The sequence below is a fragment of the Hordeum vulgare genome, chromosome 2H (genome assembly GCF_904849725.1).
Source record: "Hordeum vulgare subsp. vulgare chromosome 2H, MorexV3_pseudomolecules_assembly, whole genome shotgun sequence".
In the NCBI taxonomy this organism is placed as follows: Eukaryota; Viridiplantae; Streptophyta; class Magnoliopsida; order Poales; family Poaceae; genus Hordeum; species Hordeum vulgare.
In genome coordinates, this window is record NC_058519.1 from 287995422 (window position 1) to 288020690 (window position 25269).

At 46.1% G+C, this 25269-nt stretch overlaps 2 protein-coding genes and 1 pseudogene across 4 annotated transcripts; 1 reads left to right on the forward strand and 2 right to left on the reverse strand.

Annotated features, from left to right (window-relative positions):
* Positions 1 to 882: 882 nt before the first annotated feature.
* Positions 883 to 24436, forward strand: LOC123426104. 3 transcript variants are annotated; one of them, XR_006622017.1, is made up of 11 exons: positions 883 to 1084; positions 1211 to 3850; positions 4072 to 4186; positions 4287 to 4381; positions 5952 to 6190; positions 6402 to 6488; positions 6913 to 7012; positions 8314 to 8527; positions 8632 to 9756; positions 19475 to 19561; positions 24083 to 24436. XR_006622017.1 is itself a non-coding variant. In XM_045109883.1 (9 exons), the coding sequence occupies exons 2-9, from the start codon at positions 1280 to 1282 to the stop codon at positions 9657 to 9659; spliced, it is 4449 nt and encodes a 1482-aa protein (XP_044965818.1). In that variant the 5' UTR covers positions 883 to 1084; positions 1211 to 1279; the 3' UTR covers positions 9660 to 9865. The 3 variants fall into 3 exon arrangements, 1 of the variants encoding a protein (XP_044965818.1); XR_006622016.1 differs by lacking the exon at positions 19475 to 19561; XM_045109883.1 differs by lacking the exons at positions 19475 to 19561; positions 24083 to 24436 and having other exon boundaries at positions 8632 to 9865.
* LOC123426553 lies at positions 19023 to 20228 on the reverse strand (annotated as a pseudogene).
* On the reverse strand, positions 20223 to 23418 carry LOC123426105. Its single transcript, XM_045109884.1, has one exon. The coding sequence runs from the start codon at positions 21357 to 21359 to the stop codon at positions 20364 to 20366; it is 996 nt and encodes a 331-aa protein (XP_044965819.1). The 5' UTR covers positions 21360 to 23418; the 3' UTR covers positions 20223 to 20363.
* Positions 24437 to 25269: the final 833 nt, after the last annotated feature.

A 25269-nucleotide genomic window follows, 5' to 3' on the forward strand; every position in this document is an offset into this window, starting at 1 on the left:
TGGAGGAGTCGAGGCGGCGTCCGACGGTGTGAGCAAGGCGGCGTTCGACGTGGAGGAGTCGAGCTCGAGTAATTATGGACGTGGTGGAGTCTACCAATGGTGAGAAGCTGGGCACGGCGCTGCCGACACGCCGTGGCTGCTCACTAGGTTAGGGTTAGTCGTCCAAAATGCTGATCGTCGTCACTGGTGGGAAATGGGAGAATTTTGTTGTGCAACATAGGGAGCTGCGGGCGAGCGCGAAACGGTGGTGCAGAGGAGCTGCGCCGTGGAGCTTGGGAGGCGGCGCGGCGCGGTGGTACGAGGAGCTGCGCGGCGGCGAAGATAGAGTTGGTCTTCCACTCGTGTGTGGAGGAAGATGGAGGGGGAGCACGGGTTCGGACGGGCAAACGTGAAGGGTTTTTCTGAAAAATGCCTCAGTGACAATATTTTTCAGGCGGAGGGAGTACTCCCCCATTACAACCAGCCTTAGGTGGTGTTTCTTTACACGGACTTTTTGCTCTAGGGACTAAAAAAGTCCCTTTTAGTCCCATGTGAAAGAAACATGAGGGACTTTTAGGGACTAAAAGGGGGTGTTTGGGACTAAAGGAAGAAGTCCCTATGAGAGAGACTTTTTGGGACTTTTTTGACATTTTTTCCAACAGTGCCCCTACTTTTAGCATGTCATTTAATAAATTTTAGTACATTACCGGAGGTAATATGATCTTTTTGCATATCATTTAGTGACCTTTAGACCCTGTTTAGTTTCTGAAAAGAAACGGATAGGGAATAGAGACTTTTTAGTTGAGATTAAAAAAAAGTCGTAGGACTTTTTAAAGAAACACGACGTTAGACAACGACACAATCGAATTTAGTATCGAACACCCTCTCTGAACTCAATATTAATCCGCAGACCCAGCCGGACTTCCGACGGCGAGAGCGAGAACCAGGTGAACCGGCCAGCCAGACAACCCCGGCGCATCGCCTCGTCGTCTTCCCCTTCTCCCCCCGCACCCCTTCTCCCCTCGCCATCCTGAAACCCTAATCCGTCGCCGCCGCAATACAACCCCTCTCTCGCTTCCGCTCCCCGCCCCCCGCTCCGATCCAGGTTAGCCCCATCACGCTGAATTCCGATCCGGAACGTCCCTTTCCAATTTTGGGCGGTATTTCGATCGAGGGTTTATCGCGGATAGCTTCGGTGCTGAAATATTTTCTGACGTGGTTTTCGATCCAGGGTGGAGCGTTGGGCAATGGATTTCGAGCGACAAGTTTGAGCTCTCGGATCGGTTTCAGGAGGTTTTAGATGGGTTCGGACCGGCAACATGGTGGCTCGGGGGATGTGGTGGCGCCGAAAGGGCGGAAGAGACAGAGACAGCTGCTGCTGGAGTCCAGCGATTCTGAAGCGGACGAATACTGCCTCTTGACGCGGCCCAAGTCTGACGAGCCAAATGCCTTCTTAGGCAACGGTGATCAATCAGTGGAGAAAGTGGCGCTTCTTACTTCTGAGCTTCCTGGGGCCAAGACTACTCAAAGCGATGGTTCAGAAAAGAACAAGGGAGATGAACTTAACAGTACCAGCAGCCAAAAAGATGATGACCTGTCAGAGGAGAAGGTGGTGCCTCTTAGTTCTGACAAGGTCCACATGGTTAAGTCTACTCAGGGTGATAAGAACAGCAGGAGTAGCTCACAGCCTGACCGCAAGAGGAGCAAAATCGAGGATGCCAAAGTTGGTGCTGTTGGAAACGGTGGAAGTGCATCAAAGGATGTAACTGTAGGGAAAATGCTGCGTCCAGGGTTCCCAAAATGGCGGTTCGAGAAGCCCGAAGTAAGGGCTGGACGAGTTGATGAGAAATGTGGGGTGGAGATGAAGGCAACCATTGGCTCAAAGGTCAAGGAGGAGATGAAGGCAAAGTTCAAGGAGCAGGCCTCAAGTTTGGATGTCAAGAGGAGGCCAGTAGGATCACTGAAACATGAGAAACACATACCGGAGATGAAGACAAAGTTCAAGGAGCAGGCCTCAATTTTGGATGTCAAGAGGACGCCAGTAGGATCACTGAAACATGAGAAACACATGCCACTGAACACTGACAAGGGTAGCTTGGCTGGGTCTGTCCAAGGAGAAGTTATAAGGGTTCAAGGAAAAAGTGGTCTTTTGAAGATCCTGCCGAAGAACAATAAGGTGCTCAGGGAAACCAGCAATAGCAAGATTCCACCGGAGAAGTCGAATGTTGATGGGGATACCAGTGATGGCAATACTCTGCCAAAGAATGTTAAGGTGGAGGCCGGGGGTGGCAAGATTCCGACGAAGACTGGTGTTTTAAAGCTTCTTCTGAAGAACAATAAGATGGTCAGCGAAAACACTGATGAAAACTTTCTTCCCAAGAACATTAAGTTGGATGGGGAGACCAGTGATGGTAAGAATTTGATGAAGACCAGTAAGATGGACACAGGAAGTGGCGATGAGAAGGTGGCGGCTAAGAACTGTATGGTGGATTTAAAAGCTGTTGCTGGCAAGATTCCATCGAGGAACAGTAGGGTGGATGAAGAGACCTTTACTGGCTATAAACAGGATAAGGATAAAAGCAGTGTTCTCATTGAGTCCCAAATGCGGGATTTAAATGGTAGGAAGAAAGTTACAGGAAAACTGGTCTCCTCTGTCATATTGAGGAGAAGCGATCCAAGCGTAGTGGGAGTTTCTTCAGGCCATACAGTGAAACAGAAAAGTTCAAAGGTGCAGCTGAAGGTCTCCTCACAAGGCAATCATCAGCCCTCACCAAGCCTTAAAGATGAGAAAAATGAACTTGGTGAACACAAAAATGACAAGAAGCGATTACTTGAGCATAAAGGTTCACCAGAGAATTTATCCAAGAAAGTAAAATTGGAAGTCACTGATCTGCAGGGCACATCTGATTCTGCTCCCAAGAAGCATGTCATGATGAAGAAACCAAGGGGAGGACCTCGTAGTGCACTTAAGCAGAAACTCCGGGATCAGATAAAGGGTATACTATTAGATAATGGATGGACAATTGATCTAAGGCCCCGGAAGGATAAAGATTATGAAGATTCTGTGTATGTTTCTCCACAAGGTAGTAGCTATTGGTCAATCACAAAGGCTTATGCAGTGTTCCAAGAGCACGTGAAAAGTTCACAGGATGAGAACCATACAGGTCAACCAGGTGTTGCAGATGCTTCCTTTGATGCCATATCAAAAGAGGATCTAGCAATACTACAGAGAATTGTGCGGAAAAGAAAGGTCAAAAAAGAATATTCTGCTGAGAAAAAGGGAGGGAACAACAGAAGCAGGAACTCAAAAGGTACCGCTGCTAGTATAAGTTCTATAAACAAGTATCAGAACAACAAAGAGAAGGTAAATGCCAAGCATCAGGGATGTGCACTTCTTGTCCGTGGTAGTGCTCGTAATATGGAAGGCATGGGTAACTATGTTCCATATAAATGGAAAAGGACGGTTTTATCGTGGATGATAGATCTGGGGGTGGTTTCACAAGATGCGAAGGTCAAATACATGAACAAAAAAGGAACTCAGGCAATATTAGATGGTAGAATTACCAGGAATGGTATTTACTGTGGATGCTGTTCCAAGATTCTCACAGCTGCTAAGTTTGAACTTCATGCTGGTTCAAAAGATCATGAGCCTTATGCAAACATCTTCCTAGAAGATGGCAGGGTTCCATTGTTGCAATGCTTACTTGATGCATGGGATAAGCAATCACAACATGAAAAGAAGGGATTTTACAAGATAGATCCTGCTGATGATCCTGATGATGATACTTGTGGTATTTGTGGTGATGGCGGTGACTTGCTCTGCTGCGATCGCTGTACTTCAACTTTTCATGTGGCTTGTTTAGGAATCGAGGTGAGCATACAAGTATTTGGGTTAACAATTATCTGAACATTTGGGCTATCACTTATAAGCCTTCCAGTTGATTTGAGCCCCACCACTTTTAAAAGAGTTGCTTGCTAGGACGTTATGCTGATTTATTTGTTTTACTTAGTTTTTTTCTTGGAATGTCTCTTTGTTTGTTGTCACATGCTTTTATGCTGTTTTTTATATATTTGTGCTAAATGCCTTTACAGATGCCTTCTGGAGATTGGTATTGTCGTAGCTGTATATGCAAATTCTGCAGCTCTGCTGAAGAAATGACATCGTCTTTCACTGAGTTGCTTTCTTGCTTGCAATGCTCAAGAAAATGTATGGCTCAGCCCTTTCAACACACACGTGCTTGGTTGCACGCGCTCACACACACAAGTTTGTGCACTCCGGCAATTTCTTACACATTGTTGTTTTTCAGATCACCAGATTTGTACACCTGGAACTGAGAGGGACTCCGTTTCTACCCCACCCGGTGCCTCCATTGATCACTTCTGCAGCCCAGGATGTAGAAAGGTATGAAATATACATAATTGTTTTCTGTTCTTGTTTTTTGGCAATAATTACTTGATATGTGCCTGGACCAGTTTGTTAATTGATCACTTGTTGTGCCTTTCCATTCTGCCAGGGCAACATTTGCCTTCTTGCTTATGCTAATTATGGCTAGCACACTTAGCATTACTTTTCACAGGCTTCAGTGGGTTACAGTTTTTTCAGTGGAAGGGAGCAAGGCATCCAGCTCTTGCCAGTTTCCATTAAAGAAATCAATAAAGTTATGTTACAGGTTCTAGGTTGAGACCTGACTGAACCAAAAACCAATTTTACTGATAATTTGGCCAAGTCAAAGCTGAAGTACGTCTTGTATCTCAGTATATAGAAAAATAAAATCTTCAACCAACCTGTATTAGCTTGTTCACATTTCTTAGCCCCTCATAATACCCTTTCTCTTTTCTTTGGTGGCAACTAAAGATCACTTTAGGCTAATTCTGTATGCTGGGAATATGCCACATTGAAGCTTGAGGTGCTGGAATGTTCACATGTTGGCCTAATTGTGTGTCCATTACTTCAGTGAAATGATGATTTGGGCTACTTTTGTTGAATTGATGTTTTTGGCTATTTTACCAGAGCGTATACCTGTGAACCTGGTGCATGTTATGCTCTCTGCCATACCCACAACTTGTACTGTCTCCAGAATATGTCGTTGCGGTTGCACACACCACCTCTTTATATGTGTTTCCAACATTTGAATCTCTAAAGTGGTGCATTTTAGGGCCTGTTTGGGACTGCTTTGCTCCATCAAAATCAATTCCGCTCCACCAAATTCACTTTGGAGCAGTTTCATACAGGAGTTGCAACTCTTTCAAAGAAAATGTTTTGCTTTCATCTAGCTCCAGCTTCAGAAATGAAAATTTTGGTGGAAAGGATCTATTGATTGGATGAGAGGGGAGAAACGAAGGGGTATCCACTTACTGGTGGCAGTGGTGGGTAATTTTCTTCCAACTCCAGCTTCTACAATTTTATGGAGCACCTCCTAGAGAGCTTCACAAAAAACAAAGAGTTGCACCCCAGATTCTAGTTTTTTGTGGAGTGGTATATCGTGGAGCTATCCCGCTTGGCTTGCATTTTCTAGAGCGGAGCAGATTTTTCTGGAGCAGAGCAGTCCCAAACAGGCCCTTAAGTTTTATATGGCTTAACTGATTGTTCTTATCATTTTGAATCTTCCTGGCTGGCATGTAGAATTGCTTGTCGTAATCGTTGTCATTATCTGCTCATTGTTACTTTGTTATCGTGTATGTTCAGTCAAATTCACTCTCCAGAGGTTCTATAAAAGCACGATATTGACAAATCTCATCAAGTTCACAACTCAAACGTAATATATCCATATATCTCTGTCGCTCTGTTTTTTTTTTTCGTATCACATCAATTCGGAGAACTTATACTTATTGATCACATGATACATCTCGATTATTTGATGTACTGCCTAGCTGAAAATCTTGTATTTGTTACTATTTAGATTCTTGTGTTCATTCTGATTATCAAAATGCATGGGCACTAAGGCTATATTCTGTTCTTCGAAACAACACAGGTTTATAAACGACTAAAAAGGCTTCTTGGGTTCAAGAATAATATAGAAGCCGGATTTTCCTGGAGTCTGGTTCGCTGTTTTGCTGATAGTGAGGCTGCACCCATGAAAAGGAAAGCAGAATTGGTACACTGCAACTCAAAGACAGCTGTTGCTTTCTCAGTTATGAATGAGTGTTTTTTGCCACGTATTGATGAGAGAAGTGGGATTAATATAATTCACAATGTTGTATACAATTGTGGGTAAGTATATCTTTGTTGCGCTTGTTCACCCTGAGAAAAAGTGAATGATTCATTTTAACGATGGAAGGTGAATGAACTGAACCTTTGTGGCTATATGTATGAATATATATGATTTCCCAGAAGTAGCTGCTCTTACAGTGGAATTTTTTTGGGAGCATCCTAGGCCATTCTTTCTTAAGGTTGTCATTTATCCTGTAATATGATATGGCAGGTCGGATTTCAATCGTTTAAATTTTAGTGACTTCTATACATTTATCCTGGAGCGTGGAGAAGAAGTTATATCTGCAGCAACTGTCAGGTAATTTTTTATATGCATACACTGTTACAGTTTGTTCGATTAATAGCCTTCTGTGATATTATCGGAGCCTTAGCCATCCCCATTTTATGTTATTTCAGTTCTGTCATGATTATTCAACTTAATATTTTTCCTACTACATGCATGTCCTGAGATGTTGTGTTTAGGATGAGAAGTTAATCACTCATTGTTACTCCCTCCGATCCATGTTATTAAATCAGCGACAATTAATATGGATCAGAGGTAGTATTGAAGTTTGGATTGCAATTGGACATCTGATTTTCCAAGAACGAACATATTTATTCATAGGCCATTCTTGAGGCACCGAGACCAACCTGTACTCATACATGATTTTTTGACGTTCTGCATTTATCAATGTTATTTCACAGCCCTAAAGTGCTTAATTTGTCTCTTCGACATGAATCAGGATTCATGGAACTGATTTAGCAGAAATGCCATTCATAGGCACGAGGGGCATGTATCGGGGCCAAGGGATGTGCCATCGACTGCTCAATGCAATTGAATCGGTAATTTAGTTTGACATTTGTTTCTGATCTTTGTTGCACATCCATGTACATATGGACATGCGGAGCCCCCCCCCCCCCCCCCCCCCCCCCAAAAAAAATTCCTTGTGCACTTGCATCGATTGTCTCCGTAAAAAATTCTACCCTGTTATAGCAGGCTAATGATACTCTTGTATATTTGTCCCTGTATTTTTTGTAAACAACAGTAGTATTTTTTCGATTGATTTGTTCATCTAGTTATGCGGCCAGCATGTATTTGTAACTTATACTTTCAATATGTGACCTTTCATCTCTTACCTATTATACCTGCTATGCGCTGAACTAACTGCTACACATAGTTGTTCTGCAAAATGTACATTATAGTCAAGGTTTGGATTTCAAGATCATGATATTTTTTAAGCAAAAACATTTTTCGAATTTGAAGAACAATTATTGAAAATCCTGAACATTTTTAGAAAATCCAGAACGTAAGAGGCAGTTACTTCTTGCAACCAGGAATTGTTTTTATTGATGGGAGTATGCTTTTTTGAGCTGCGTTGAGTTGTTTTGAACTTTAAATATGAAGAAAAAGGACAGAAAAAAAGGAAATGTGACTAGGATTGGACTCATAACTGCACAGTTGCTAGCTCCTAAGCTACCAAGGCCATCTTCAATGCTAAACGCTTGTACAGGCACTTAGAAAAAGAATAAACATCGTAAAAATAAAAATAAAAATCATCTGAGCACCCTCTGTGTCAATTGTAGACGATAATCACGGGCGCTAGCAAAGCCGGCCGCTGCACACAGCTTTTTATCCCACATGAAAAAAAACAAGCGCCCGACACCTTTTTTTGCATCGATGCCATCACAGACTCCAGGCTTCGATGGCCCAATTGCCTATCTACCAGGAAATCAACCTGGCGCCCTGCGTTGGTTATGACCTAATGGAAGGTAGAAGCTTCTCCCGGTAAGGTTCCGCGACCTAGTTATAGGTGGTTATAGGTGTGCATCCTTGTAGCACTGTTGCATAATGGTGACCCTGTAACAGAGACAGCATTATGGAATTGCATTAATTTATCTTAGTTTTAATGAGCGACAGGAGGTATTTTAGAAAAAGCATAAGTGTATTGAGTTTTAGTTGTTGGATGAAGGGATTATATTGGATTTTCATACTTACTGCTTAATTACGAAGCCAAGTTTAAGGCTTTAAGCTTTGTGTTTATCAGCTGAGGAAGTCCTTCTCTGGATAACTGGATATACCTCTGTTTGCATTGTTTTGTTTTCACATAAATTTCTAACATGTTTTGGGGCTGATTCTTCTGTAGGCCCTTTGCTCTCTCAATGTTCGAAGACTAGTAATACCTGCCATACCCGAAATGCAGAAGACCTGGACTACAGTTTTTGGTTTTAAGCCTGTTGGCCCTATGAAGAAGCAAAAAACGAAGTCTTTTAATCTCTTGATTATCCATGGTACTGGTCTTCTGGAGAAGTGCTTGCTGCCAACAGCTCTAGTGAATCGACAAACCACTTCTGGGACAGGTCAAAATCCAAACTATTTTGAGAATAGTTTTTCCCTGATTTCCCTGTTAGGAGTATTGTAGTTCTGTAGTTTTATATTTCAACATTGCTCCCTATTCATGCAGTTAACGCCGTTGAATTTGACAAGACAGCTTCTCAAACGTTTGGGGAAGCAAGTGGATCCCTTACACCTGTTCATGTTTCTCAAGAATTTGCTGTGGGTGGTTATCCTGAAACCAAGGATCATGTCACTTGTGCTTTGATTGAGAGCTCTTCAGGCTTGGCATCTAACCTTCCTCCTGTTTCTGACAAAAAAACTAAAGAAACTATTTCTCCAGTTTCCATAGCTGGTGTTAATTTGCATACAAGTGAAGATGACATGCCTTGCAAGGCTGAAGCTGACATTACAGAAAAAATGAAATACGCAGAAACAGATTTGACATTGGTTGCTGATAAAATTGTTGCAGAAGAGAAGCCTGAAGATAAATCTAGTTCCAGTTCTGCAGGTTCATCGGCTATTCCAGTGACATTGGATCAATGTCCATGTTCATCTAATGAGCTTGGGAAATGTGAAAATTGCCCACCTAGTTTACATTCTATTGATGCTGTTATTGTAAAAGAGAGACCTGAATCTATTTTCAGCCCCAATTCCATCTCTGTCCGCTTTGATACTACTCAAGAAGATCAGAAGTCTTGTGTAGTTCCTGCTAATACTGAAGTTCCTTTAGTCACTATGGGTCGAAAGCCTGATAACCATGAGTTCAAAACTATTCTTGCTGATGGTGGTGATACGCAAAGCTCACTAGAAGTTAAATGTTTGCAAGTTCTGGTAGATGAAAGATCAATAGATGCCTATACAGCTAAAAATAAAACATTTGTTGGCGGTTTAACTAGTAATGCTGCTGCTGTTATTAAAGACAACCGTCATTCTGCAGTTGATCTTGTAGTATCAGCAGAGAGATCATTGGATGAAACAAATTCTATTGGAAGTGACAAGAGTGAAGTTAAGGTTGCAACAATTGAAGTGGGTGCTATAGTTGAGAGCTCTAATGAAGCAGGCATAACAGTTTCGGTGCTTGAAACATCAGATGACATCAATGGTGAAGTTGCCGCAAAGCCTACTCTAACTTGTGTGGATGGTCAACTTCATTGAGGGGATGGAGTATGCAATAGTAGCATGAAAGATGGCCTAGCTTCTAGAGACCCTGTTAATGCATGAGTTCTACATTTGGTGCTACAGTATGCTGAAGGTATTTTTCTAGGCAGACAATTTTCTTGAAAAAGACAATCTTACTGCAAATATGATATTTCATACTGTCACATCAATGGCAGGAAATATGCACTCGTTTCTGTTTTGAACTTGCAGTGCAAATATGAACAGTTGGTCTTCCAAATATATTTAAATGTTTGTTATGTAGGATAATGACTGAAGGACATCCCGCGGTTCAGAATTCCCATGCTTTTCTTGTGCAACAAAATCATCACAACTCTGGCCATGTAGTTGGATAGTGCAGTTCCAGGACAATTTCTTCTAAAAATTCATACTCCCTCCATTTCATAGTAGATCATGTCTTATTTTTTTTCCATTTTGCCCCACATTACAATGTGTGCTATGAAATCGAGGCACAATGAATCAATGCATAGCAGCGGCTCCATGAGCCAATGCATGAAGGCTAAACAACGCCTCTTAACTCTTCCTTGGTATGTGAGTTATTGCTAAGATGCACCCGATCCTTTTTGAAATTGATGGAGTACTTTTTTGGGGAAGGTATGTGATAGGCACAAACCCGGTGAGGGATTCACGCCGAGGGTGGCCCGATCTTCACGGCGTAGGATCCAATCAGGGAGGGTAACTAGCTGCAAGCAGTGGGGATAACTAGCTTTATACCTGCCAAGGTTGGATGCGACCCGTACGTTGGGGATGGCTGACCGAAGCTACAAGAACTCCAACCCGTTGTTCGAACAATGGCAGAACCACAAATTGGGACTAACCCACACAAAACGGTCGGAACTGTAGAGCACGAGGTAGGGGGAACCAGAGGCTCCTTCTCGCGAATCCGAATGAACTCACAAGAGCAAAGGTATCAAGATCTCTCGGATCTCAAGCAGTCTTGGCTGCAAAGCTTATAGCTGTTTTTGGTTTGACAAAAGGCCCCTAACAAGATGGGGGAGATGGGGTTTTATAGCAGGGACAACCCCCCTCAGCTAGGTGTGAAAAGGGTTCAAAATGGTGCAGAATTCGTATGCCTCCCTTGGGTGAAGAGTAGTCAACTTGGTGAGTTATTGGAGAGCTCCTTGGAAATTCGCGAAGCATTTATCAGCCTGAACACCTTCCACCAAAACTTGAATATCTTGAGCTACACAACTTCTGTTAGACCTTTCAGCCTGAGCATTGATAGTTGTAGATGACACTAGGAGAGTTGGGACAATTTTCGTTGGTTTATTTCTCACACAATGCCATACCAACCTGAGGGGTTGGGGACACATATTTATGGGCTGCTAGCCAGCCAAGCATATGCTAAGATGCTAGTCTAAGATAATGCTAAGATGCTAGTCTAAGATGTTATCCTAACTGCCAGTCCTTGGTGGTCAAGGATTCTATCCTAGCAACCACAAGGACCATGTGTTGCACCACCACGAAGGACCATGTGCTCCAGCCCCACAAAGACCCTAGTAGAGACTTATCCATCATTCTCCCCCTAAGTCTTGTACGTCGTCTTGTGGGAGAGTCGAATCATCCCGATCCTGGAGCAGAGTTCGAGGAACTTGATTCTCCCAAGAGGCTTGGTAAGCAGGTTTGCGAGCTGGTCCATGGTGTTGATGTAGCTCGCCTCGATGCTCCCTTCATCCAAACAGCTTCGGATGAAGTGATACCTCAGTCGGATGTGCTTGCTCCGTTTATAGAAAACGGGGTTCTTTGCCAGGGACAGGGCGGACTTGCTGTCCACCAGGAGCTGCACCGTTCTGGTGTCTCGGACGAGGAGATCACCAAGCAGTCGAGCGAGCCAGAGCGCCTGAGTGCAGGCGGTGGAGGCCGCTATGTACTTGGCCTCGTAGCTGGACAGGGCCACCACCTGTTGCTTGACCGTCTGCCAGCTCATGAGACACTTGCCGAGGAAGAAGAGGATCTCGCTCGTGCTCTTGCTGGTGTCGATGTCACCGGCGTGGTCGCTATCGCTGTACCCGACAAAGTGTCCCGCCCCCGGACACCTAGGGTAGTGGAGGCCGTGGTCGAGGGTCCCCGCCACGTAGCGGATGATCCTCTTCACTGCCTGATAGTGCTCCGTCGTTGGTCGCTCCATGAACCGACTAACGTAGCCGACGGAGAATGCCAGGTCCGGCCGTGTGTGGGCGAGGTAGCGAAGGCTCCCCACGAGGCATCGGTACTGCGTAGCGTCCACTTCCTCCGTTGTGCTGTCGCGGCTCAGTTTCAGCCTCTGTCGAAGCGCGATCTCGGAGTGATCCTGGTGCACCTCGATCCCTAGATAGAAGGAGAGGAGCCCCGGATCACTCATCTGGAAGGTGGCCTTCATTTCTTCCTTGAACGCCGCCACCTCTGCATCCTTGATGCCGGTGATCACCAGGTCGTCAACATAGACGCCCACCAGCAGGGCATTTCCTCCACTGCCCCGTCGGTAGACGGCCGCCTCATGCGGCCTTTGCTCGAAGCCCATCTTCTTTAGCGTGGAGTCCAGCTTGGCGTTCCACGCCCTAGGTGTCTGCCGTAGGCCATAGAGAGCCTTACGCAGGCGGAGTACCTTGCCTTCCTGGCCGGGGATCGCAAATCCTGGCGGCTGATGCACGTAGACTTCCTCCTTCAAGTCGCCGTTAAGGAATGCCGACTTGACATCCATGTGATGGACACGCCAGCCCTCCTTGGCAGCTAGCGCAAGGAAAAGTCGCACGGACTCCATCCGTGCCACGAGAGCGAAAGCGTCGTCGAAGTCGACTCCTTCCTACTGCAAAAAGCCTCGGGCCACCAAGCGAGCCTCGTGCTTGATGATGGCGCTGGCTCCATCCCTCTTCAGCTTGAACACCCACTTAAGGGTGATTGCGCGGTGACCACGAGGGAGGTCAGCGAGCTCCTAGGTGCGGTCCTGCTCGACGCCATGCCGCGACTTTCTCGGCCTCTGCAAAGGACCAAGGTTCGCCGTCCTCACACGCGAGTTGTAGCTGCGCCTCCAGGTCGCGTGGCACCAGTCCCGGCACCGGCTGGTCGCCGGGTAGATTATCCATCGTATGATACCGCAGCGGTTGGTCGCCGTGTAGATTATCCATCTTATGATACCGCAGCGGTTCGCCGCCATGATACGCGTCGACGCGCTCCTCGTCGTGAGTGAGCGGGGAAGCGAACTTCACCGGGCTGTGCTCGACGTGAGCTGGTGCTGATGAAGACAAGCCCGGAGGGGTGACTGCAGGGGCTGGAGTATGTGGCGTCGCCGGTTGTGGTGCCATCGACGTAGCAGGCACCAGGATCGATGGAGTTTTGGGGGGTTGGGGTCGACATGCTCGGCGAAGAGGAGCTGCTTGCTTCCCCGACTTCCTTGAAGTGGACGTACTCAACAATGAAGTCGTCATACGTCGGCGTTGAGCCGTCGTCCACCGCCTTGTCCCATTTCCACCCTCGCCCTTCGTTGAACACGACGTCTCGCGCCGTGCGCACACGCTGTGTCTTTGGGTCGAGGATGCTATAGGCCTTTGAGCCCTCCGCGTAGCCGATGAAAACTCCCGGAGTACTCCTGTCGTCGAGCTTGCCGATGTGGCTGAGCTCCTTGGCGAACGCAAGGCAGCCAAAGACCCGCAAGTGGGAGACCGCCGGCTTCCACCCATGCCAGGCCTCGTACAGCGTCCTGCCGTCGAGTGCCTTAGTAGGCGAGCGATTGAGGATGTAGACGGCCATCAGCACCGCCTCTCCCTAGAAAACAGCCGGCATCCCTCTCTGCTTGAGGAGAGCCCGAGCCATCCCCACAACCGTCTGGTTGCGCCGCTCGATGACACCGTTCTGCTGCGGGCTGTACGACGCGTAGTGGCGCTGGATGCCCTCATCAGCGTTGTACGACGCGAATTCAGCCGCCGTGAATTCGCCGCCGTTGTCAGTGCGTAGCATGCGTAGTTTGCGGCTGCTCTCCGCCTCCGCAACAACCTGCGTGCCTGATGGCGTCCGCTGCCTCTCCCTTGCTGCCGAGGACCATCACCCATATGTAGCGAGAGAGGTCGTCGACCTCCTGGTGCGGCTGGCGTCATCGGGCCGCACAGATCTCCGTGCACGAGCTCTAGCCTCTCCTTGGCCCGGAAACTCGCCTGCTGGGGAAAGGGGAGTCGCCTCTGCTTCGTCAACACGCAGATGTCGCAGAACTGCTCCACATGGTCGAGGCATGGCAGGCCTCGCACCATCTCCTTTGCACTTAGGCGCTTCAGGGCCTTGAAATGAAGATGCCCAAAGCGCTCATGCCATTGCCACGCCTCGTCGTCCCGACGAGCAGCAAGGCAGACGGGTTGTGCCACCTGCACGTCAAAAATGTAGAGTCGATTTTCACCTATGGGTACCTTGGAGAGAAGGCGACGTTGGCGATCCCAGATGCGTAGGACCCCATGCTCGATGAACATGTGTGAGACGTTCTCATCCAGCTGTCCCAAGCTGATGATCGAGTTCCTTAGCGCGGGGATGTAGTAGACACATGTGAGCAGCCGGTGCTCTCCCGTCCACGACAGAGGCATCCCCAAACTTGACTGAGCCTCGCGTATCGGAGTCGAGCTCGGCGAAGAATTCCCTTCGACCGGTCATGTGGTGGGTGGCGCCGGTATCGAGGCACCACCCCGCAGTCTTGTCCTTCCCGGATCCATCGCCGAGAAGAGCGTGCGCTTTTGGCTCGTCGAGGTGGAGGAGAGCCTTTGCGGCTGGTGTCGCGGAAGGTAGCTCGATGCTTGCATGCGCCATGAACAGAGCCCCGTCTCCTCCTCCGCCTGTGCGACGTGAGCCTGGCCGTGTCTTGGGTGTCGACACTCATTGGCCCAATGGCCAAGCTGGCCATAGTTGTGGCAACTGTTGTCCTGTGCCGGCTTGGCTTGCTAGCGGCGCCGTCCTTGGCGCCTCCGCGGGCGTCACCTTTGGCACGTCCTTTTGCCTTGCCCGGGGGGCCTCTTCGCGCCTTGCGCTGCTTGCCGCGCCTGCGGCCGCCCGTCGTGGAAGAAGACTCAATCGAGCGAGCCATCTGCTTGTACTTCTCAGGGATGCACCGAAAAAGCTTCTCGACAGCTCTCTCCTCGGTGTAGGTTGCATTGCCGAACTTCACCATCTTCTGCAGCAGAGTGTTGAGACGGAGAGCAAAGTCATCAACGTCCTCACCTGGCTTGAAGGCCAGGCTCTCCCACTCCTTACGAAGTGTCTGCTGTGTGGACTTGCGAGCATGGTCGCTGCTGATGCGTGTCGCGGCGATGGCGTCCCAAGCCTCCTTGGCAGTCCGCTTGTTGGAAAGCGAGAACTGCATATCGGGTGGGACTGCGGCGATGAGGGCGTCCATCGCCCGTCGATCCTCTTGGTGGTCGACGTTGTTGTCCTGGACCGCCTCCCACAAATGCCGCACCTGGAGCCTGATCTTCATGATCGCGGCCCACTCGACGTAGTCGGTTTTGGTGAGGGTAGGCCACCCAACACCGGGACCAACATCCCTGACCACAGTCCGAACCTCGTAGAGGCCGCGGTCCCGGTCGTCGTCGCAGCCGCCATCGCCGTGCGCACCTCCAGCTGGAGCGCCATCGCGATGTGCACGGGCGTGCTTGGCTGCCCACTCCGCCGTCAGCTCTCGCGCCACATTGGTGCGGTCCGCGTTGGCGCCGTCGTCCGCAGGCGCGGAGCTGTTGGAGCTGCCGGAGCTGCCGCGGAGTGCCTAGGCGTCTGCCGTAGCCTCAGGTGCTGCCTCCACTGCTGCTGCTTCTACCTCCGCTCTGGCTGCTGCCAGCTCCGCCGCAGCCAGCCTCGATGCCCTTGCCGCAACAGCGGCTGCTGTAGCCGCTCGCTCACGCTCCTCTGCCACGGCGCCCTCGGCCTCCTGCCGGCGCCGCGTGCTCGAGGTAGCAGAGCGACCTGCAGACATGGCTTGCTGCAGGGGGGCTGTTGCGTGAAGAAGAGGCTGCTTCTGACGAGCTGCTGCTCGACAGTCCGGAGGGAGGGAGGTAACCAGTGGCAGTCGGAGCAACTGCTGTTACCGGCTTGGGCTGCTCAGCTCCCGATGGCTTGCTGCAGGGGGCTGTTGCGTGAAGAAGAGGCTGCTTCTGACGAGCTGCTGCTTGACAGTCCGGAGGGAGGGAGGTAACCAGGGGCAGTCGGAGCAACTGCTGTTACCGGCTTGGGCTGCTCAGCTCCCGATAAGAGAGGTGAGCACTCAGGGTACAAGACAACGAGGCTCTGATATCACTTGTTAGACTTTTCAGCCTGAGCATTGATAGTTGTAGATGACACTAGGAGAGTTGGACAATTTTCGTTGGTTTATTTATCACACAATGCCATACCAACCTGAGGGGTTGGGGATACATATTTATAGGCTGCTAGCCAGCCAAGCATAGTCTAAGATGCTATCCTAACTGCTAGTCCTTGGTGGTCAAGGATTCTATCCTAACAGCCACAAGGACCATGTGCTGCAGCCCCACAAAGACCCTAGTACAGAGACTTATCCTTCAACTTCAAATGATGTGAGGTTTTTTGGGTTGGAAAGTAAACTTCAAGGATCTTCCTTTGGTATAGCCCAAAGGCCCGTCTCTGTTCCATATGGGTGGGGCACAGCCAAATATCAGAGGCAAAAAATCTGCAGAAAACAGAATCACTTGAATTTTTTTTCTTCAATTTTTTTTCTTCAACTTGTTTCTTCATGAGCTCTTATGTTGTTGGATTTCTTCATTGTGTACCTAAGTTCACCCAACAACAATGGAGATGAAGGCACAACCATTTCATCAAGTTTATAAGATAAACTTAAGTTAGCATTCACCTGGTCACATATAAGTTTTGCACGACTTCTTGTTGGAGGTCCATCGATTGTTGGTGTACTGTTCTTGGTTGGGATGTCCTCATCTCATCCTCCCCCTCTTGAAAAGGAGTCGTCCTCGACTCTGATGGTCCAAAGTATGGGGAGAGGTCGGACACATTGAAAGTTGGACTAACGCCATAATCCATTGGAAGATCAATCTTGTAGGCATTGTCATTTATATCTTCGCAAGAACCTTGAAAGGGCCATCTCCACGAGGCTGCAACTTGCATTTGCGCTGATCCGGAAACGATCCTTCCTTAGTTGTATCCACACCAAGTCACCTTCTTCAAACAACATCTTCTTTCTTCCTTTGTTTGCTCTCTTTGCGTACTGCTCGGTCATCTTCTCAATGTTTTCTTTGGTCTTCTCATGAATTTTCTTCACAAATTCAGCACGCTTACTTGCATCAAGATTGGTTCGTTCCTGCAATGGCAAAGGCAAAAGGTCTATGGAAGCAGCAGGTTTGAAACCATAAACAACTTCAAAAGGGCAAAATTTAGTGGTCGAATGTACCACCCTGTTGTACGCAAACTCCACGTGGGGGCTTCCCACATCTTCAGATTCTTCTTCAAAACTGCTCTCAGCATCATGGATAGTGTGCGGTTGACAACTTCAGTTTGTCCATCCGTTTGTGGGTGACATGTGGTTGAAAACAGGAGCTTTGTTCCCAGCTTTGCCCACAACGTTTTTCAAAAATAGCTCAAAAACTTGGTGTCACGATCTGAAACAATTGTTTGAGGTACACCATTTAGCCGCACCACTTCCCTGAAAAACAAATCAGCAATGTGTGAAGCATCATCGCTCTTGTGGCATGGGATAAAATGAGCCATCTTACTAAACCTATCAACCACCACAAAAACTGAATCACTCCCTCTCTTAGTACGTGGTAAACCAAGAACAAAATCCATTGAAATATCTGCCCATGGTACACTAGGGATAAATAAAGGAGTATAAAGTCCACGAGGGTTCAAACGGGACTTAGCTTTGCGGCAGATTTCACAACGCAGCACATAGCGTTCGACATCACGTCTCATCTTTGGCCAAAAGAAATGGTCAATCAGCACACTCTCAGTTTTCTTGGCACCAAAATGTCCCATGAGACCACTAGCATGTGCTTCCTGTAATAATAGTAAACGAACAGAGCAATCTGGAATGCACAATTTGTTAGCTCGAAACAAGAAACCATCATGCATATGAAACTTTTCCCATCCTTTTCCCATATTGCATTTGGAATATGGTTCAGCAAAATATGTATCTTGAGCATATAATTCTTTTATACTTTGCAGTCCAAGAATTTTAGCATCTAGTTGGGAAAGTAAGATATGACGTCTAGACAAGGCATCAGCAACAACATTATCTTTTCCTTTCTTGTACTTGACAATATAGGGAAAATATTCTATGAATTCATTCCATTTTGCATGCCTACGGTTCAGTTTTAGTTGACCTCTAAGATGCTTCAAAGATTCATGGTCGGAATGTATCACAAATTCTTTAGGCCACAAATAATGTTGTCATGTCTCCAAAGATCTTACAAGTGCATATAATTCTTTGTCATAAACAGAATAATTGAGAGTTGGACCACTTAGCTTCTCACTGAAATATGCAATAGGCCTACCTTCTTGCATTAGCACTCCAATACCAACACCACTTGCATCACATTCAATTTCAAAAGTCTTATCAAAGTCGGGTAGAGCAACAATGGTGCGGTTGTCAACTTATCTTTCAGCTCTTGAAAGGCCTTCTCTTGTGCAAGACCCCACTTGAAGGGTACTTTCTTTGTGAGCTCGTTCATTGGGGCAGCAATGGTGCTGAAATCCTTCACAAATCGACGGTAGAAACCAGCAAGGCCAAGAAAGCTTCGTACTTGGCTCACATTTTGTAGAGGCATCCACTCACGGATGGCTGTGACCTTCTCCTCATCTACCTCCACACCTTGACCTGAAACAACAAAGCCAAGAAACACAACTTTGTCGGTGCAAAATGTGCACTTTTCCTTGTTAGCATATAATTTCTCCTCCCTTAGGACAGCAAGCACACAACGGATATGTTCAACAAGTTCTTCAAAAGTTTTGCTATAAATGAGGATGTTATCAAAGTAAACAACCACAAACTTGCCAATGAAGGTTCTAAGCACACGATTCATCAATCTCATGAATGTACTAGGTGCATTTGTCGATCCAAATGGCATGACTAACCACTCATACAAACCAGATTTTGTTTTGAAAGCAGTTTTCCACTCATCACCCTCTCATTCTAATTTGGTGGTAGCCACTTCGCAAGTCAATTTTAGAAAAGATAGTGGAGCCACTAAGTTCATCAAGCATATCATCAAGTCTAGGTATGGGATGCCTATACCTCACGGTTATGTTGTTAATAGGTCTACAATCCATACACATTCGAGAAGCTCCATCTTTCTTAGGCACTAAAAGAACCGGTACAACACAAGGAGAGAGACTTTCCCTTACATGACCCTTGCTTAGGAGATCTTGAACTTGTCACTGAATCTCCTTGATTTCCTCTGGGTTTGTGCGGTATGGTGGATGGTTTGCCAGAGGAGCACCCGGGACTAAATCAATTTGGTGTTCGATGCCTCTTTTTGGTGGCAGCCCTGGTGGTACCTCCTTGGGGAAAACATCTTCATACCTCTGCAAAATTTCAGCAACAACACTAGGAGTGGTACAGGGTAAGTCATTAGTAGAAAGAAAAGTTTCCTTGTACAAATGTACAAAGAAAACGGAATTGGGTTCTCTCAATTCCCTCATGTCCCTTTTCCTAGCCATCATAACTAACCCCTGTTTTCCCCATATCTTGGTCAATTTAAGCTGTGGGGTGTTATTTGGCTTTGGATTCTCTCGCTCACTATGTTGGTGGATCTCACTCAAGTGTTTCTCACTCACTCTCTCTTTCCTTTTCATATCATCCATCAATATTTCTTCGGGTGTCAAAGGGAGCAAGGATATGCGTTCTCCCTTGTATTGGAACGAGAGACGATTAGCACGGCTGCTGATTTGCACATCATGATCAAACAACCAAGGTCTTCCCAGCAACAATTGACATGCTTGCATTGGCACCACATCACGTTCCACTTGATCTTGATACTTTCCAATGAAAAACTGAACGGTGACCATGTTACTTACTCGCAGCGTTCCACAATCATTAAGCCATTGCATCTTGTAGGGACTTGGGTGTCTTCTTTGTTTCAGTCCCAACCTCTCCACCAAATCTGAACTTGCAATGTTATAGCAACTGCCATTGTCAACAATAATACTACAAACCTTGTTCTTGATGGTGCCACGGGTGTGAAAAATATTATGTTGCTGCCCTTTCTCTTCTCTAGCTGCATTAATACTAAGTACACGACGGGAAACAAAGCAATCCCCCATGTCGGGCTGAATATCACAAGAATGTGTCTCTCCTTCTCCAACTTCATGCTCAGTTTGTGTTCCATCATCTTCATGTTCACTCTCAGATTTCCATTCACCTTGTTCATTGATCAATAGGATTTTTTGGTTTGGACACTCGGAAGCGATGTGACCACGCCCTTTGCACTTCCAACACTCAATATCTCAGCTACGAGTTGATGGTACAGTTGTGGAATTATTGGTACTTGCAGCAGCAACAACAACACGTTTGTCACCATTGCGAGGAGCCGGTGATGATGCCGAAGATGCTGCTGGTCGCCGTGTGGTAGTAGGAGTTTGCTAAAACTGAGAACCGCCATGAGAGGAACTTGGCTGCGACCTATGCCATGGTGTGGTGGTGCGGTTCAGAGATGAACGTCTATGGCCACTCCGCTGCACCTTCCTCTCCGTGCGCTTTGCTTGATCCAAAATATCTTATAGAGTGTTATAAGGAAACATCTCCACAAAATCAGAAATGTCATTGTTGAGACCATGCAAAAATCTTGCCATCTTTGACTCTTCATCTTCATGGACACGAGCACGAACCAGCAGCGATTCCATCTCTTTATAATACTCATCCACCGTGCGAGTACCTTGGGTGAGGCGTTGCAATCTGTTTCGGAGATCTCTTTGATATTGTGAAGGAACAAACCACCTCCTCATTGCTTGCTTCATTTCTTCCCATATACCAATGTGTTGACGACCCAATATCAGCTGGTTTTCTTGTAGTTGGTTCCACCAAGTGAGTGCATAACCTGAAAACTCAACACAAGCAAGGTTTACCCTTTTTGGATCAGCAAGATTGTGGATGCGAAAAATCTGATCATATTGCTCTTCCCAGTCAAAATATGCATCCGGATCTTCCTTTCCCGTGAACTTGGGAACCTGCAACTTTATTCTTGCAATATTATCACGATCATCTTGACCACGACGGTCATGACGACGACCATCATCACCATATGCAGCAGCACGACGATACGGAATACCGTCATAGTCATCAAACTCATCACCATGACCACGAGCAGTACACTCATGTGGGTCAAAGTAGCGTCCATGAGGACCATGGCCTCGCCCTCTATCATGTCCTCTGCGCGGCACTCCATGAGCAGCAGCACCACGACCTCGAGTAGCAGCACCGACGTCTTCAACTTCCCAATGATCTCCGCCATAGTTGCTATACTCATCTTCATGTCCTCTGTGGGCAGCACCTCCCACGGAGTTTTCACCGCTAGCTTCGCCGTGCGGGTCAATAAGGTCTTGTCGGTGTGGAACCCCATTGCCCCATGCGGGAGGACGCTCATTGAGCATCCTCTTCATGGTTTGTTGAAGTTGAAGGATGCCATTCTGCACCTGTTGAAACTCTGCACGTGAGATCAGAACCTCATCTCCTCCTTGATTTTCTCCATGAACACTCGAACCAGATCCTGCCATGTTAGTAGGGCTAAAAAAAGTGGGATAGGATTTTTTTTTTGTGGAATCACACAACTTCACCTCTTACTCACCAAAGTTCTTATGAGTTCAAAACAGACCACGGTTCTCCCGGATGTGTTAAGGCGATTGAAAGACAGGGATCAAAGAACTAGCTTCGGTTTTTGGCGGAGCTCTAGGTGGGGTAAACAAAGAGGGCTTGTGCTGAAATCAAGTTGATGCAAACCAAGATTTTTGATGGGAATATGAGACCTTGCACCAAGATTGAAAAGCAAACAGCTCACACAAAACTTTCTTAAATTTTCTACGGAACTAAACTTTTGGAACTTGCTCAACACTTTCTTTCTCTTTTTTTTGCACTTCTTTTCTTTCTTGTTTTTCTGTTTTTTCCTCTTTCTAAGCAACACAACGAAATCTGAAAACTACTACAACGATGAACATGGTGCAGATCTAAAAGATGAAAAACATACAAGGAATGCAACAACAAGATCTCAGCACCAACAAGGTTTTGGGATTTATTTTTGGTGAGGCTTTGGACTATAGGACAGAATTTTTTTGCAACAAAACCTACCGATCTAAAGGGATGATAACAAGATGAACTATGATAGCAAATCCTACCGTGTAAACGAAAGCTCTGGTACCAAGATGACAGGCACAAACCCGTTGAGGGATTCACGCCCGAGGGTGGCCCGATCATCATGGCGTAGGATCCAATCGGGGAGGGTAACTAGCTGCAAGCAGCGGGGATAACTAGCTTTATACCTGCCAAGGTTGGATGCGACCCGTACGTTAGGGATGGCTGACTGAAGCTACAAGAACTCCAACCCGCTGTCCGAACAATTGCAGAACCACAAACCGGGACTAACCCACACAAAACGGCCGGAACTGTAGAGCATGAGGTAAGGGGAACCAGAGGCTCCTTGCGAATCCGAATGAACTCACAAGAGCAAAGGTAGCAAGATCTCTCGGATCTCAAGCAGTCTTGGCTGCAAAGCTTATAGCTGTTTTTGGTTTGATAAAAGGCCCCTAACAAGATGGGGGAGATGGGGTTTTATAGCAGGGACAACCCCCTTAGCTAGGTGTGAAAAGGGTTCAAAATGGTGCAGAATTCGTATGCCTCCCTTGGGTGAAGAGTAGTCAACTTGGTGAGTTATTTATTGGAGATTTCCTTGGAAATTCGTGAAGCGTTTATCAGCCTGAACACCTTCCATCAAAACTTGAATATCTTGAGCTACACAACTTCAAATGATGTGAGGTATTTTGGGTTGGAAAGTAAACTTCAAGGAGCTTCTGTTGGTTTAGCCCAAAGGCCTCGTCTCTGTTCCATATGGGTGGGGCACAGCCAAAGATCAGAGGCAAAAAATCTGCAGAAAACAGATTCACTTGAAACTTGTTTTCTTCAACTTGTTTCTTCATGAGCTCATATGTTGTTGTATTCCTTCATTGTGTACCTAAGTTCACCCAACAACCATGGAGATGAAGGCACAACCATTTCATCAAGTTTATAAGATAAACTTAAGTTAGCGTTCACCTGGTCACATATAAGTTTGGCAGGACTTCTTGTTATAGGTCCATCGATGGTTGGTGTAGTGTTATTGGTTGGGATGTCCTCATCAGTATGGGTAAAAAATGATACATGAGATGAAAGATATGGTTAAAAATAGGGCAGCCGGGTGCACGTAGCTCTTGCTTGCGCAGGGTCCAGGGTCCGACCACATATATAATGTTTCCTACCATCAGTGGTAGTTGTCCTCACGTGAGTTTTGTACTCCCTCGGTCCCAAAATAAGTGTCGCAAATTTAGTAGTACCAAGTTAGTACAAATTTAGTACTAATGCAGCGACACTTATTTTGGGACGTAGGGAGTATGTTGTATGTAGTATCCATTAAAACTGAGAGTATGTACGTGTAGTATGTAGTATATAAGAATATTTGGACAGTATATAAGAATATTTGGACAGTATGTACGTGTAGTATGTAGTATTTGGACAGTATTCCTAAATATATTAGTTTTTTTAGAGATTTCAATACAGATTATATACAAATGTATATAGACATATTTTAGAGTGTAGATTCATTCATTTTGCTCCGTATATAGTCCACATATCGAAATCTCTAAAAAAAAGTTATATTTAGGAACGGAGGGATTACTTTTTAGGTACTCCCTCCGTCCCAAAATTATTGTCTTGGTTTTGTCTAGATGTGGATGCATCTAGTCACGTTTTAGTATCTAGATGCATTCATATCTAGAAAAATCTAAGACAAGAATTTTGAAACGGAGGGAGTAGTATGTAATGTTTTTATAGTATATACTCCCTCCGTTTCTAAATATAAGTCTTTCTAAAGATTTCACTAGGGGGCTACATACGGAGCAAAATTAGTGAATCCATACTCTAAAGTATGTCTATATACATCTGTATGTAGCCCCTAGTAAAACCTTTAAAAAGACTTATATTTAGGAGCGGGGGAAGTATATTGTTTTACACCTACAAATGTATTTTTAAAATATAGAATAAACTATGGACTCGCATGCAATTTCTTCGTATAGCAAATATCTTAGATATACCATGCAAACATATTTAGAATGATAAAGTAGTATATATGCTACCACGTGATAGTATATGGGACGGGTAACTACCCCTGGGATGCATCTATTTTGGACTATCTTTTGTGTAGATGCATCTACCTCATTGTCATGCTTGCTTGACTGATAGCTTTGTTGAATAGGTGGGATCAGGGATCATACAAGGAGATGCCACATTTCTGGAAGTTTTGAATTCGATGCGTTGTTTGTTTGGATAGTCAATCAAGTTGCTGGCTCCATGGAAATATTTTGCTAGACATGAACATCATGGGACGTTAATTCTATTACTGTTGTTTCTTCAAAGAACTGTTAGGGAGATATCCTCGGCTGGGATGAATGGACATTTTTTGGTAAGATAGTGTTTTCATCGCTTGTATGCAAATTTTACTGAGGATGAATATGTTCCTTAAAAGTGTTTGACTATGTTCATTTTTAACAATTTAGCAATCAGTTGTTGCGTTCATTAGTTGTCAGAAAATAAAGTGAGCTAGACTATACATCATCTGGTGTAATGGAGGGGAGTGGCAACAGCTTTATACCCAAGTAGCCAGGCCTGTCTCTCACTGCCATGGATTGTTGATGATTCAGGAGTTTGGTGGCGTCTTGGTGTCTGTATCAAATGACGAAGCTTTGTTAGTTTTTCTTTATTAGGCACCTAGTCGTATCAGAGTTACACCCCAACTGGGTCAGTCATTTTGTTGTTGTGTACATTACAATATCTGTGAGCTTGTCATCTCCTATAATCCTATGCTCACCTCCTCAATAGGAGGCATGTTTCAGGGTATAGACCTTTGCTTTACCCTTGTACACATCTATACAATCACCATGGAAATACAGATCAATCGACGGTGCAATCGCTAGGCGCTCGCAGCATCGGCTCGTAATTCTGTCATCTATACAACCTGTCATTTCTGTTGATGATTCAGTTGGTGTCCTGGATGATGCTTCAGTTAGCTCTTGCTCGTTAAAGACATGATTAGGTTCAGCCTGGAGCTTGCAAGTTTTTCAAATCCTCCTGAAAAAATTGACTGTTGGTCTATATTACTCCCTCCTTCCGGAAGTACTTGTCACAAGAATGGATGTCTAGATGTATTTTAGTTTTAGATACATTCATTTTATTCACTTTCTTGGTGAAGTGCCATGGCTCCGCTCCCACCCACCCCGCTCCGCTCCCACCCCTCCCTAGCCTAGGTTAGCCCGCCCCCACCACGCCATCGTCGATTCCCGCCGGCAGCGCTCCTCCAAGCCCCACCCCACTTCCATGGCGTCTCCCTGCGCCTCCCCTCCCTGCTCCGGTGACCGCGTCTCCCTTGGCGAGCGCCGCTGGGCC

What these genes read in the sequence shown, in the direction of transcription:
- LOC123426104 (XM_045109883.1), top strand. Translation starts at nt 1,280, where the DNA reads ATGGGTTCGGACCGGCAACATGGTGGCTCGGGGGATGTGGTGGCGCCG. An exon ending in GCAGCCCAGGATGTAGAAAG is followed by an intron (nt 4,382 to 5,951) that starts GTATGAAATATA and finishes GAAACAACACAG; the next exon opens with GTTTATAAACGACTAAAAAG. An exon ending in TGCTCAATGCAATTGAATCG is followed by an intron (nt 7,013 to 8,313) that starts GTAATTTAGTTT and finishes ATTCTTCTGTAG; the next exon opens with GCCCTTTGCTCTCTCAATGT.
- LOC123426105 (XM_045109884.1), bottom strand. Translation starts at nt 21,359, where the DNA reads ATGGCAGGATCTGGTTCGAGTGTTCATGGAGAAAATCAAGGAGGAGAT.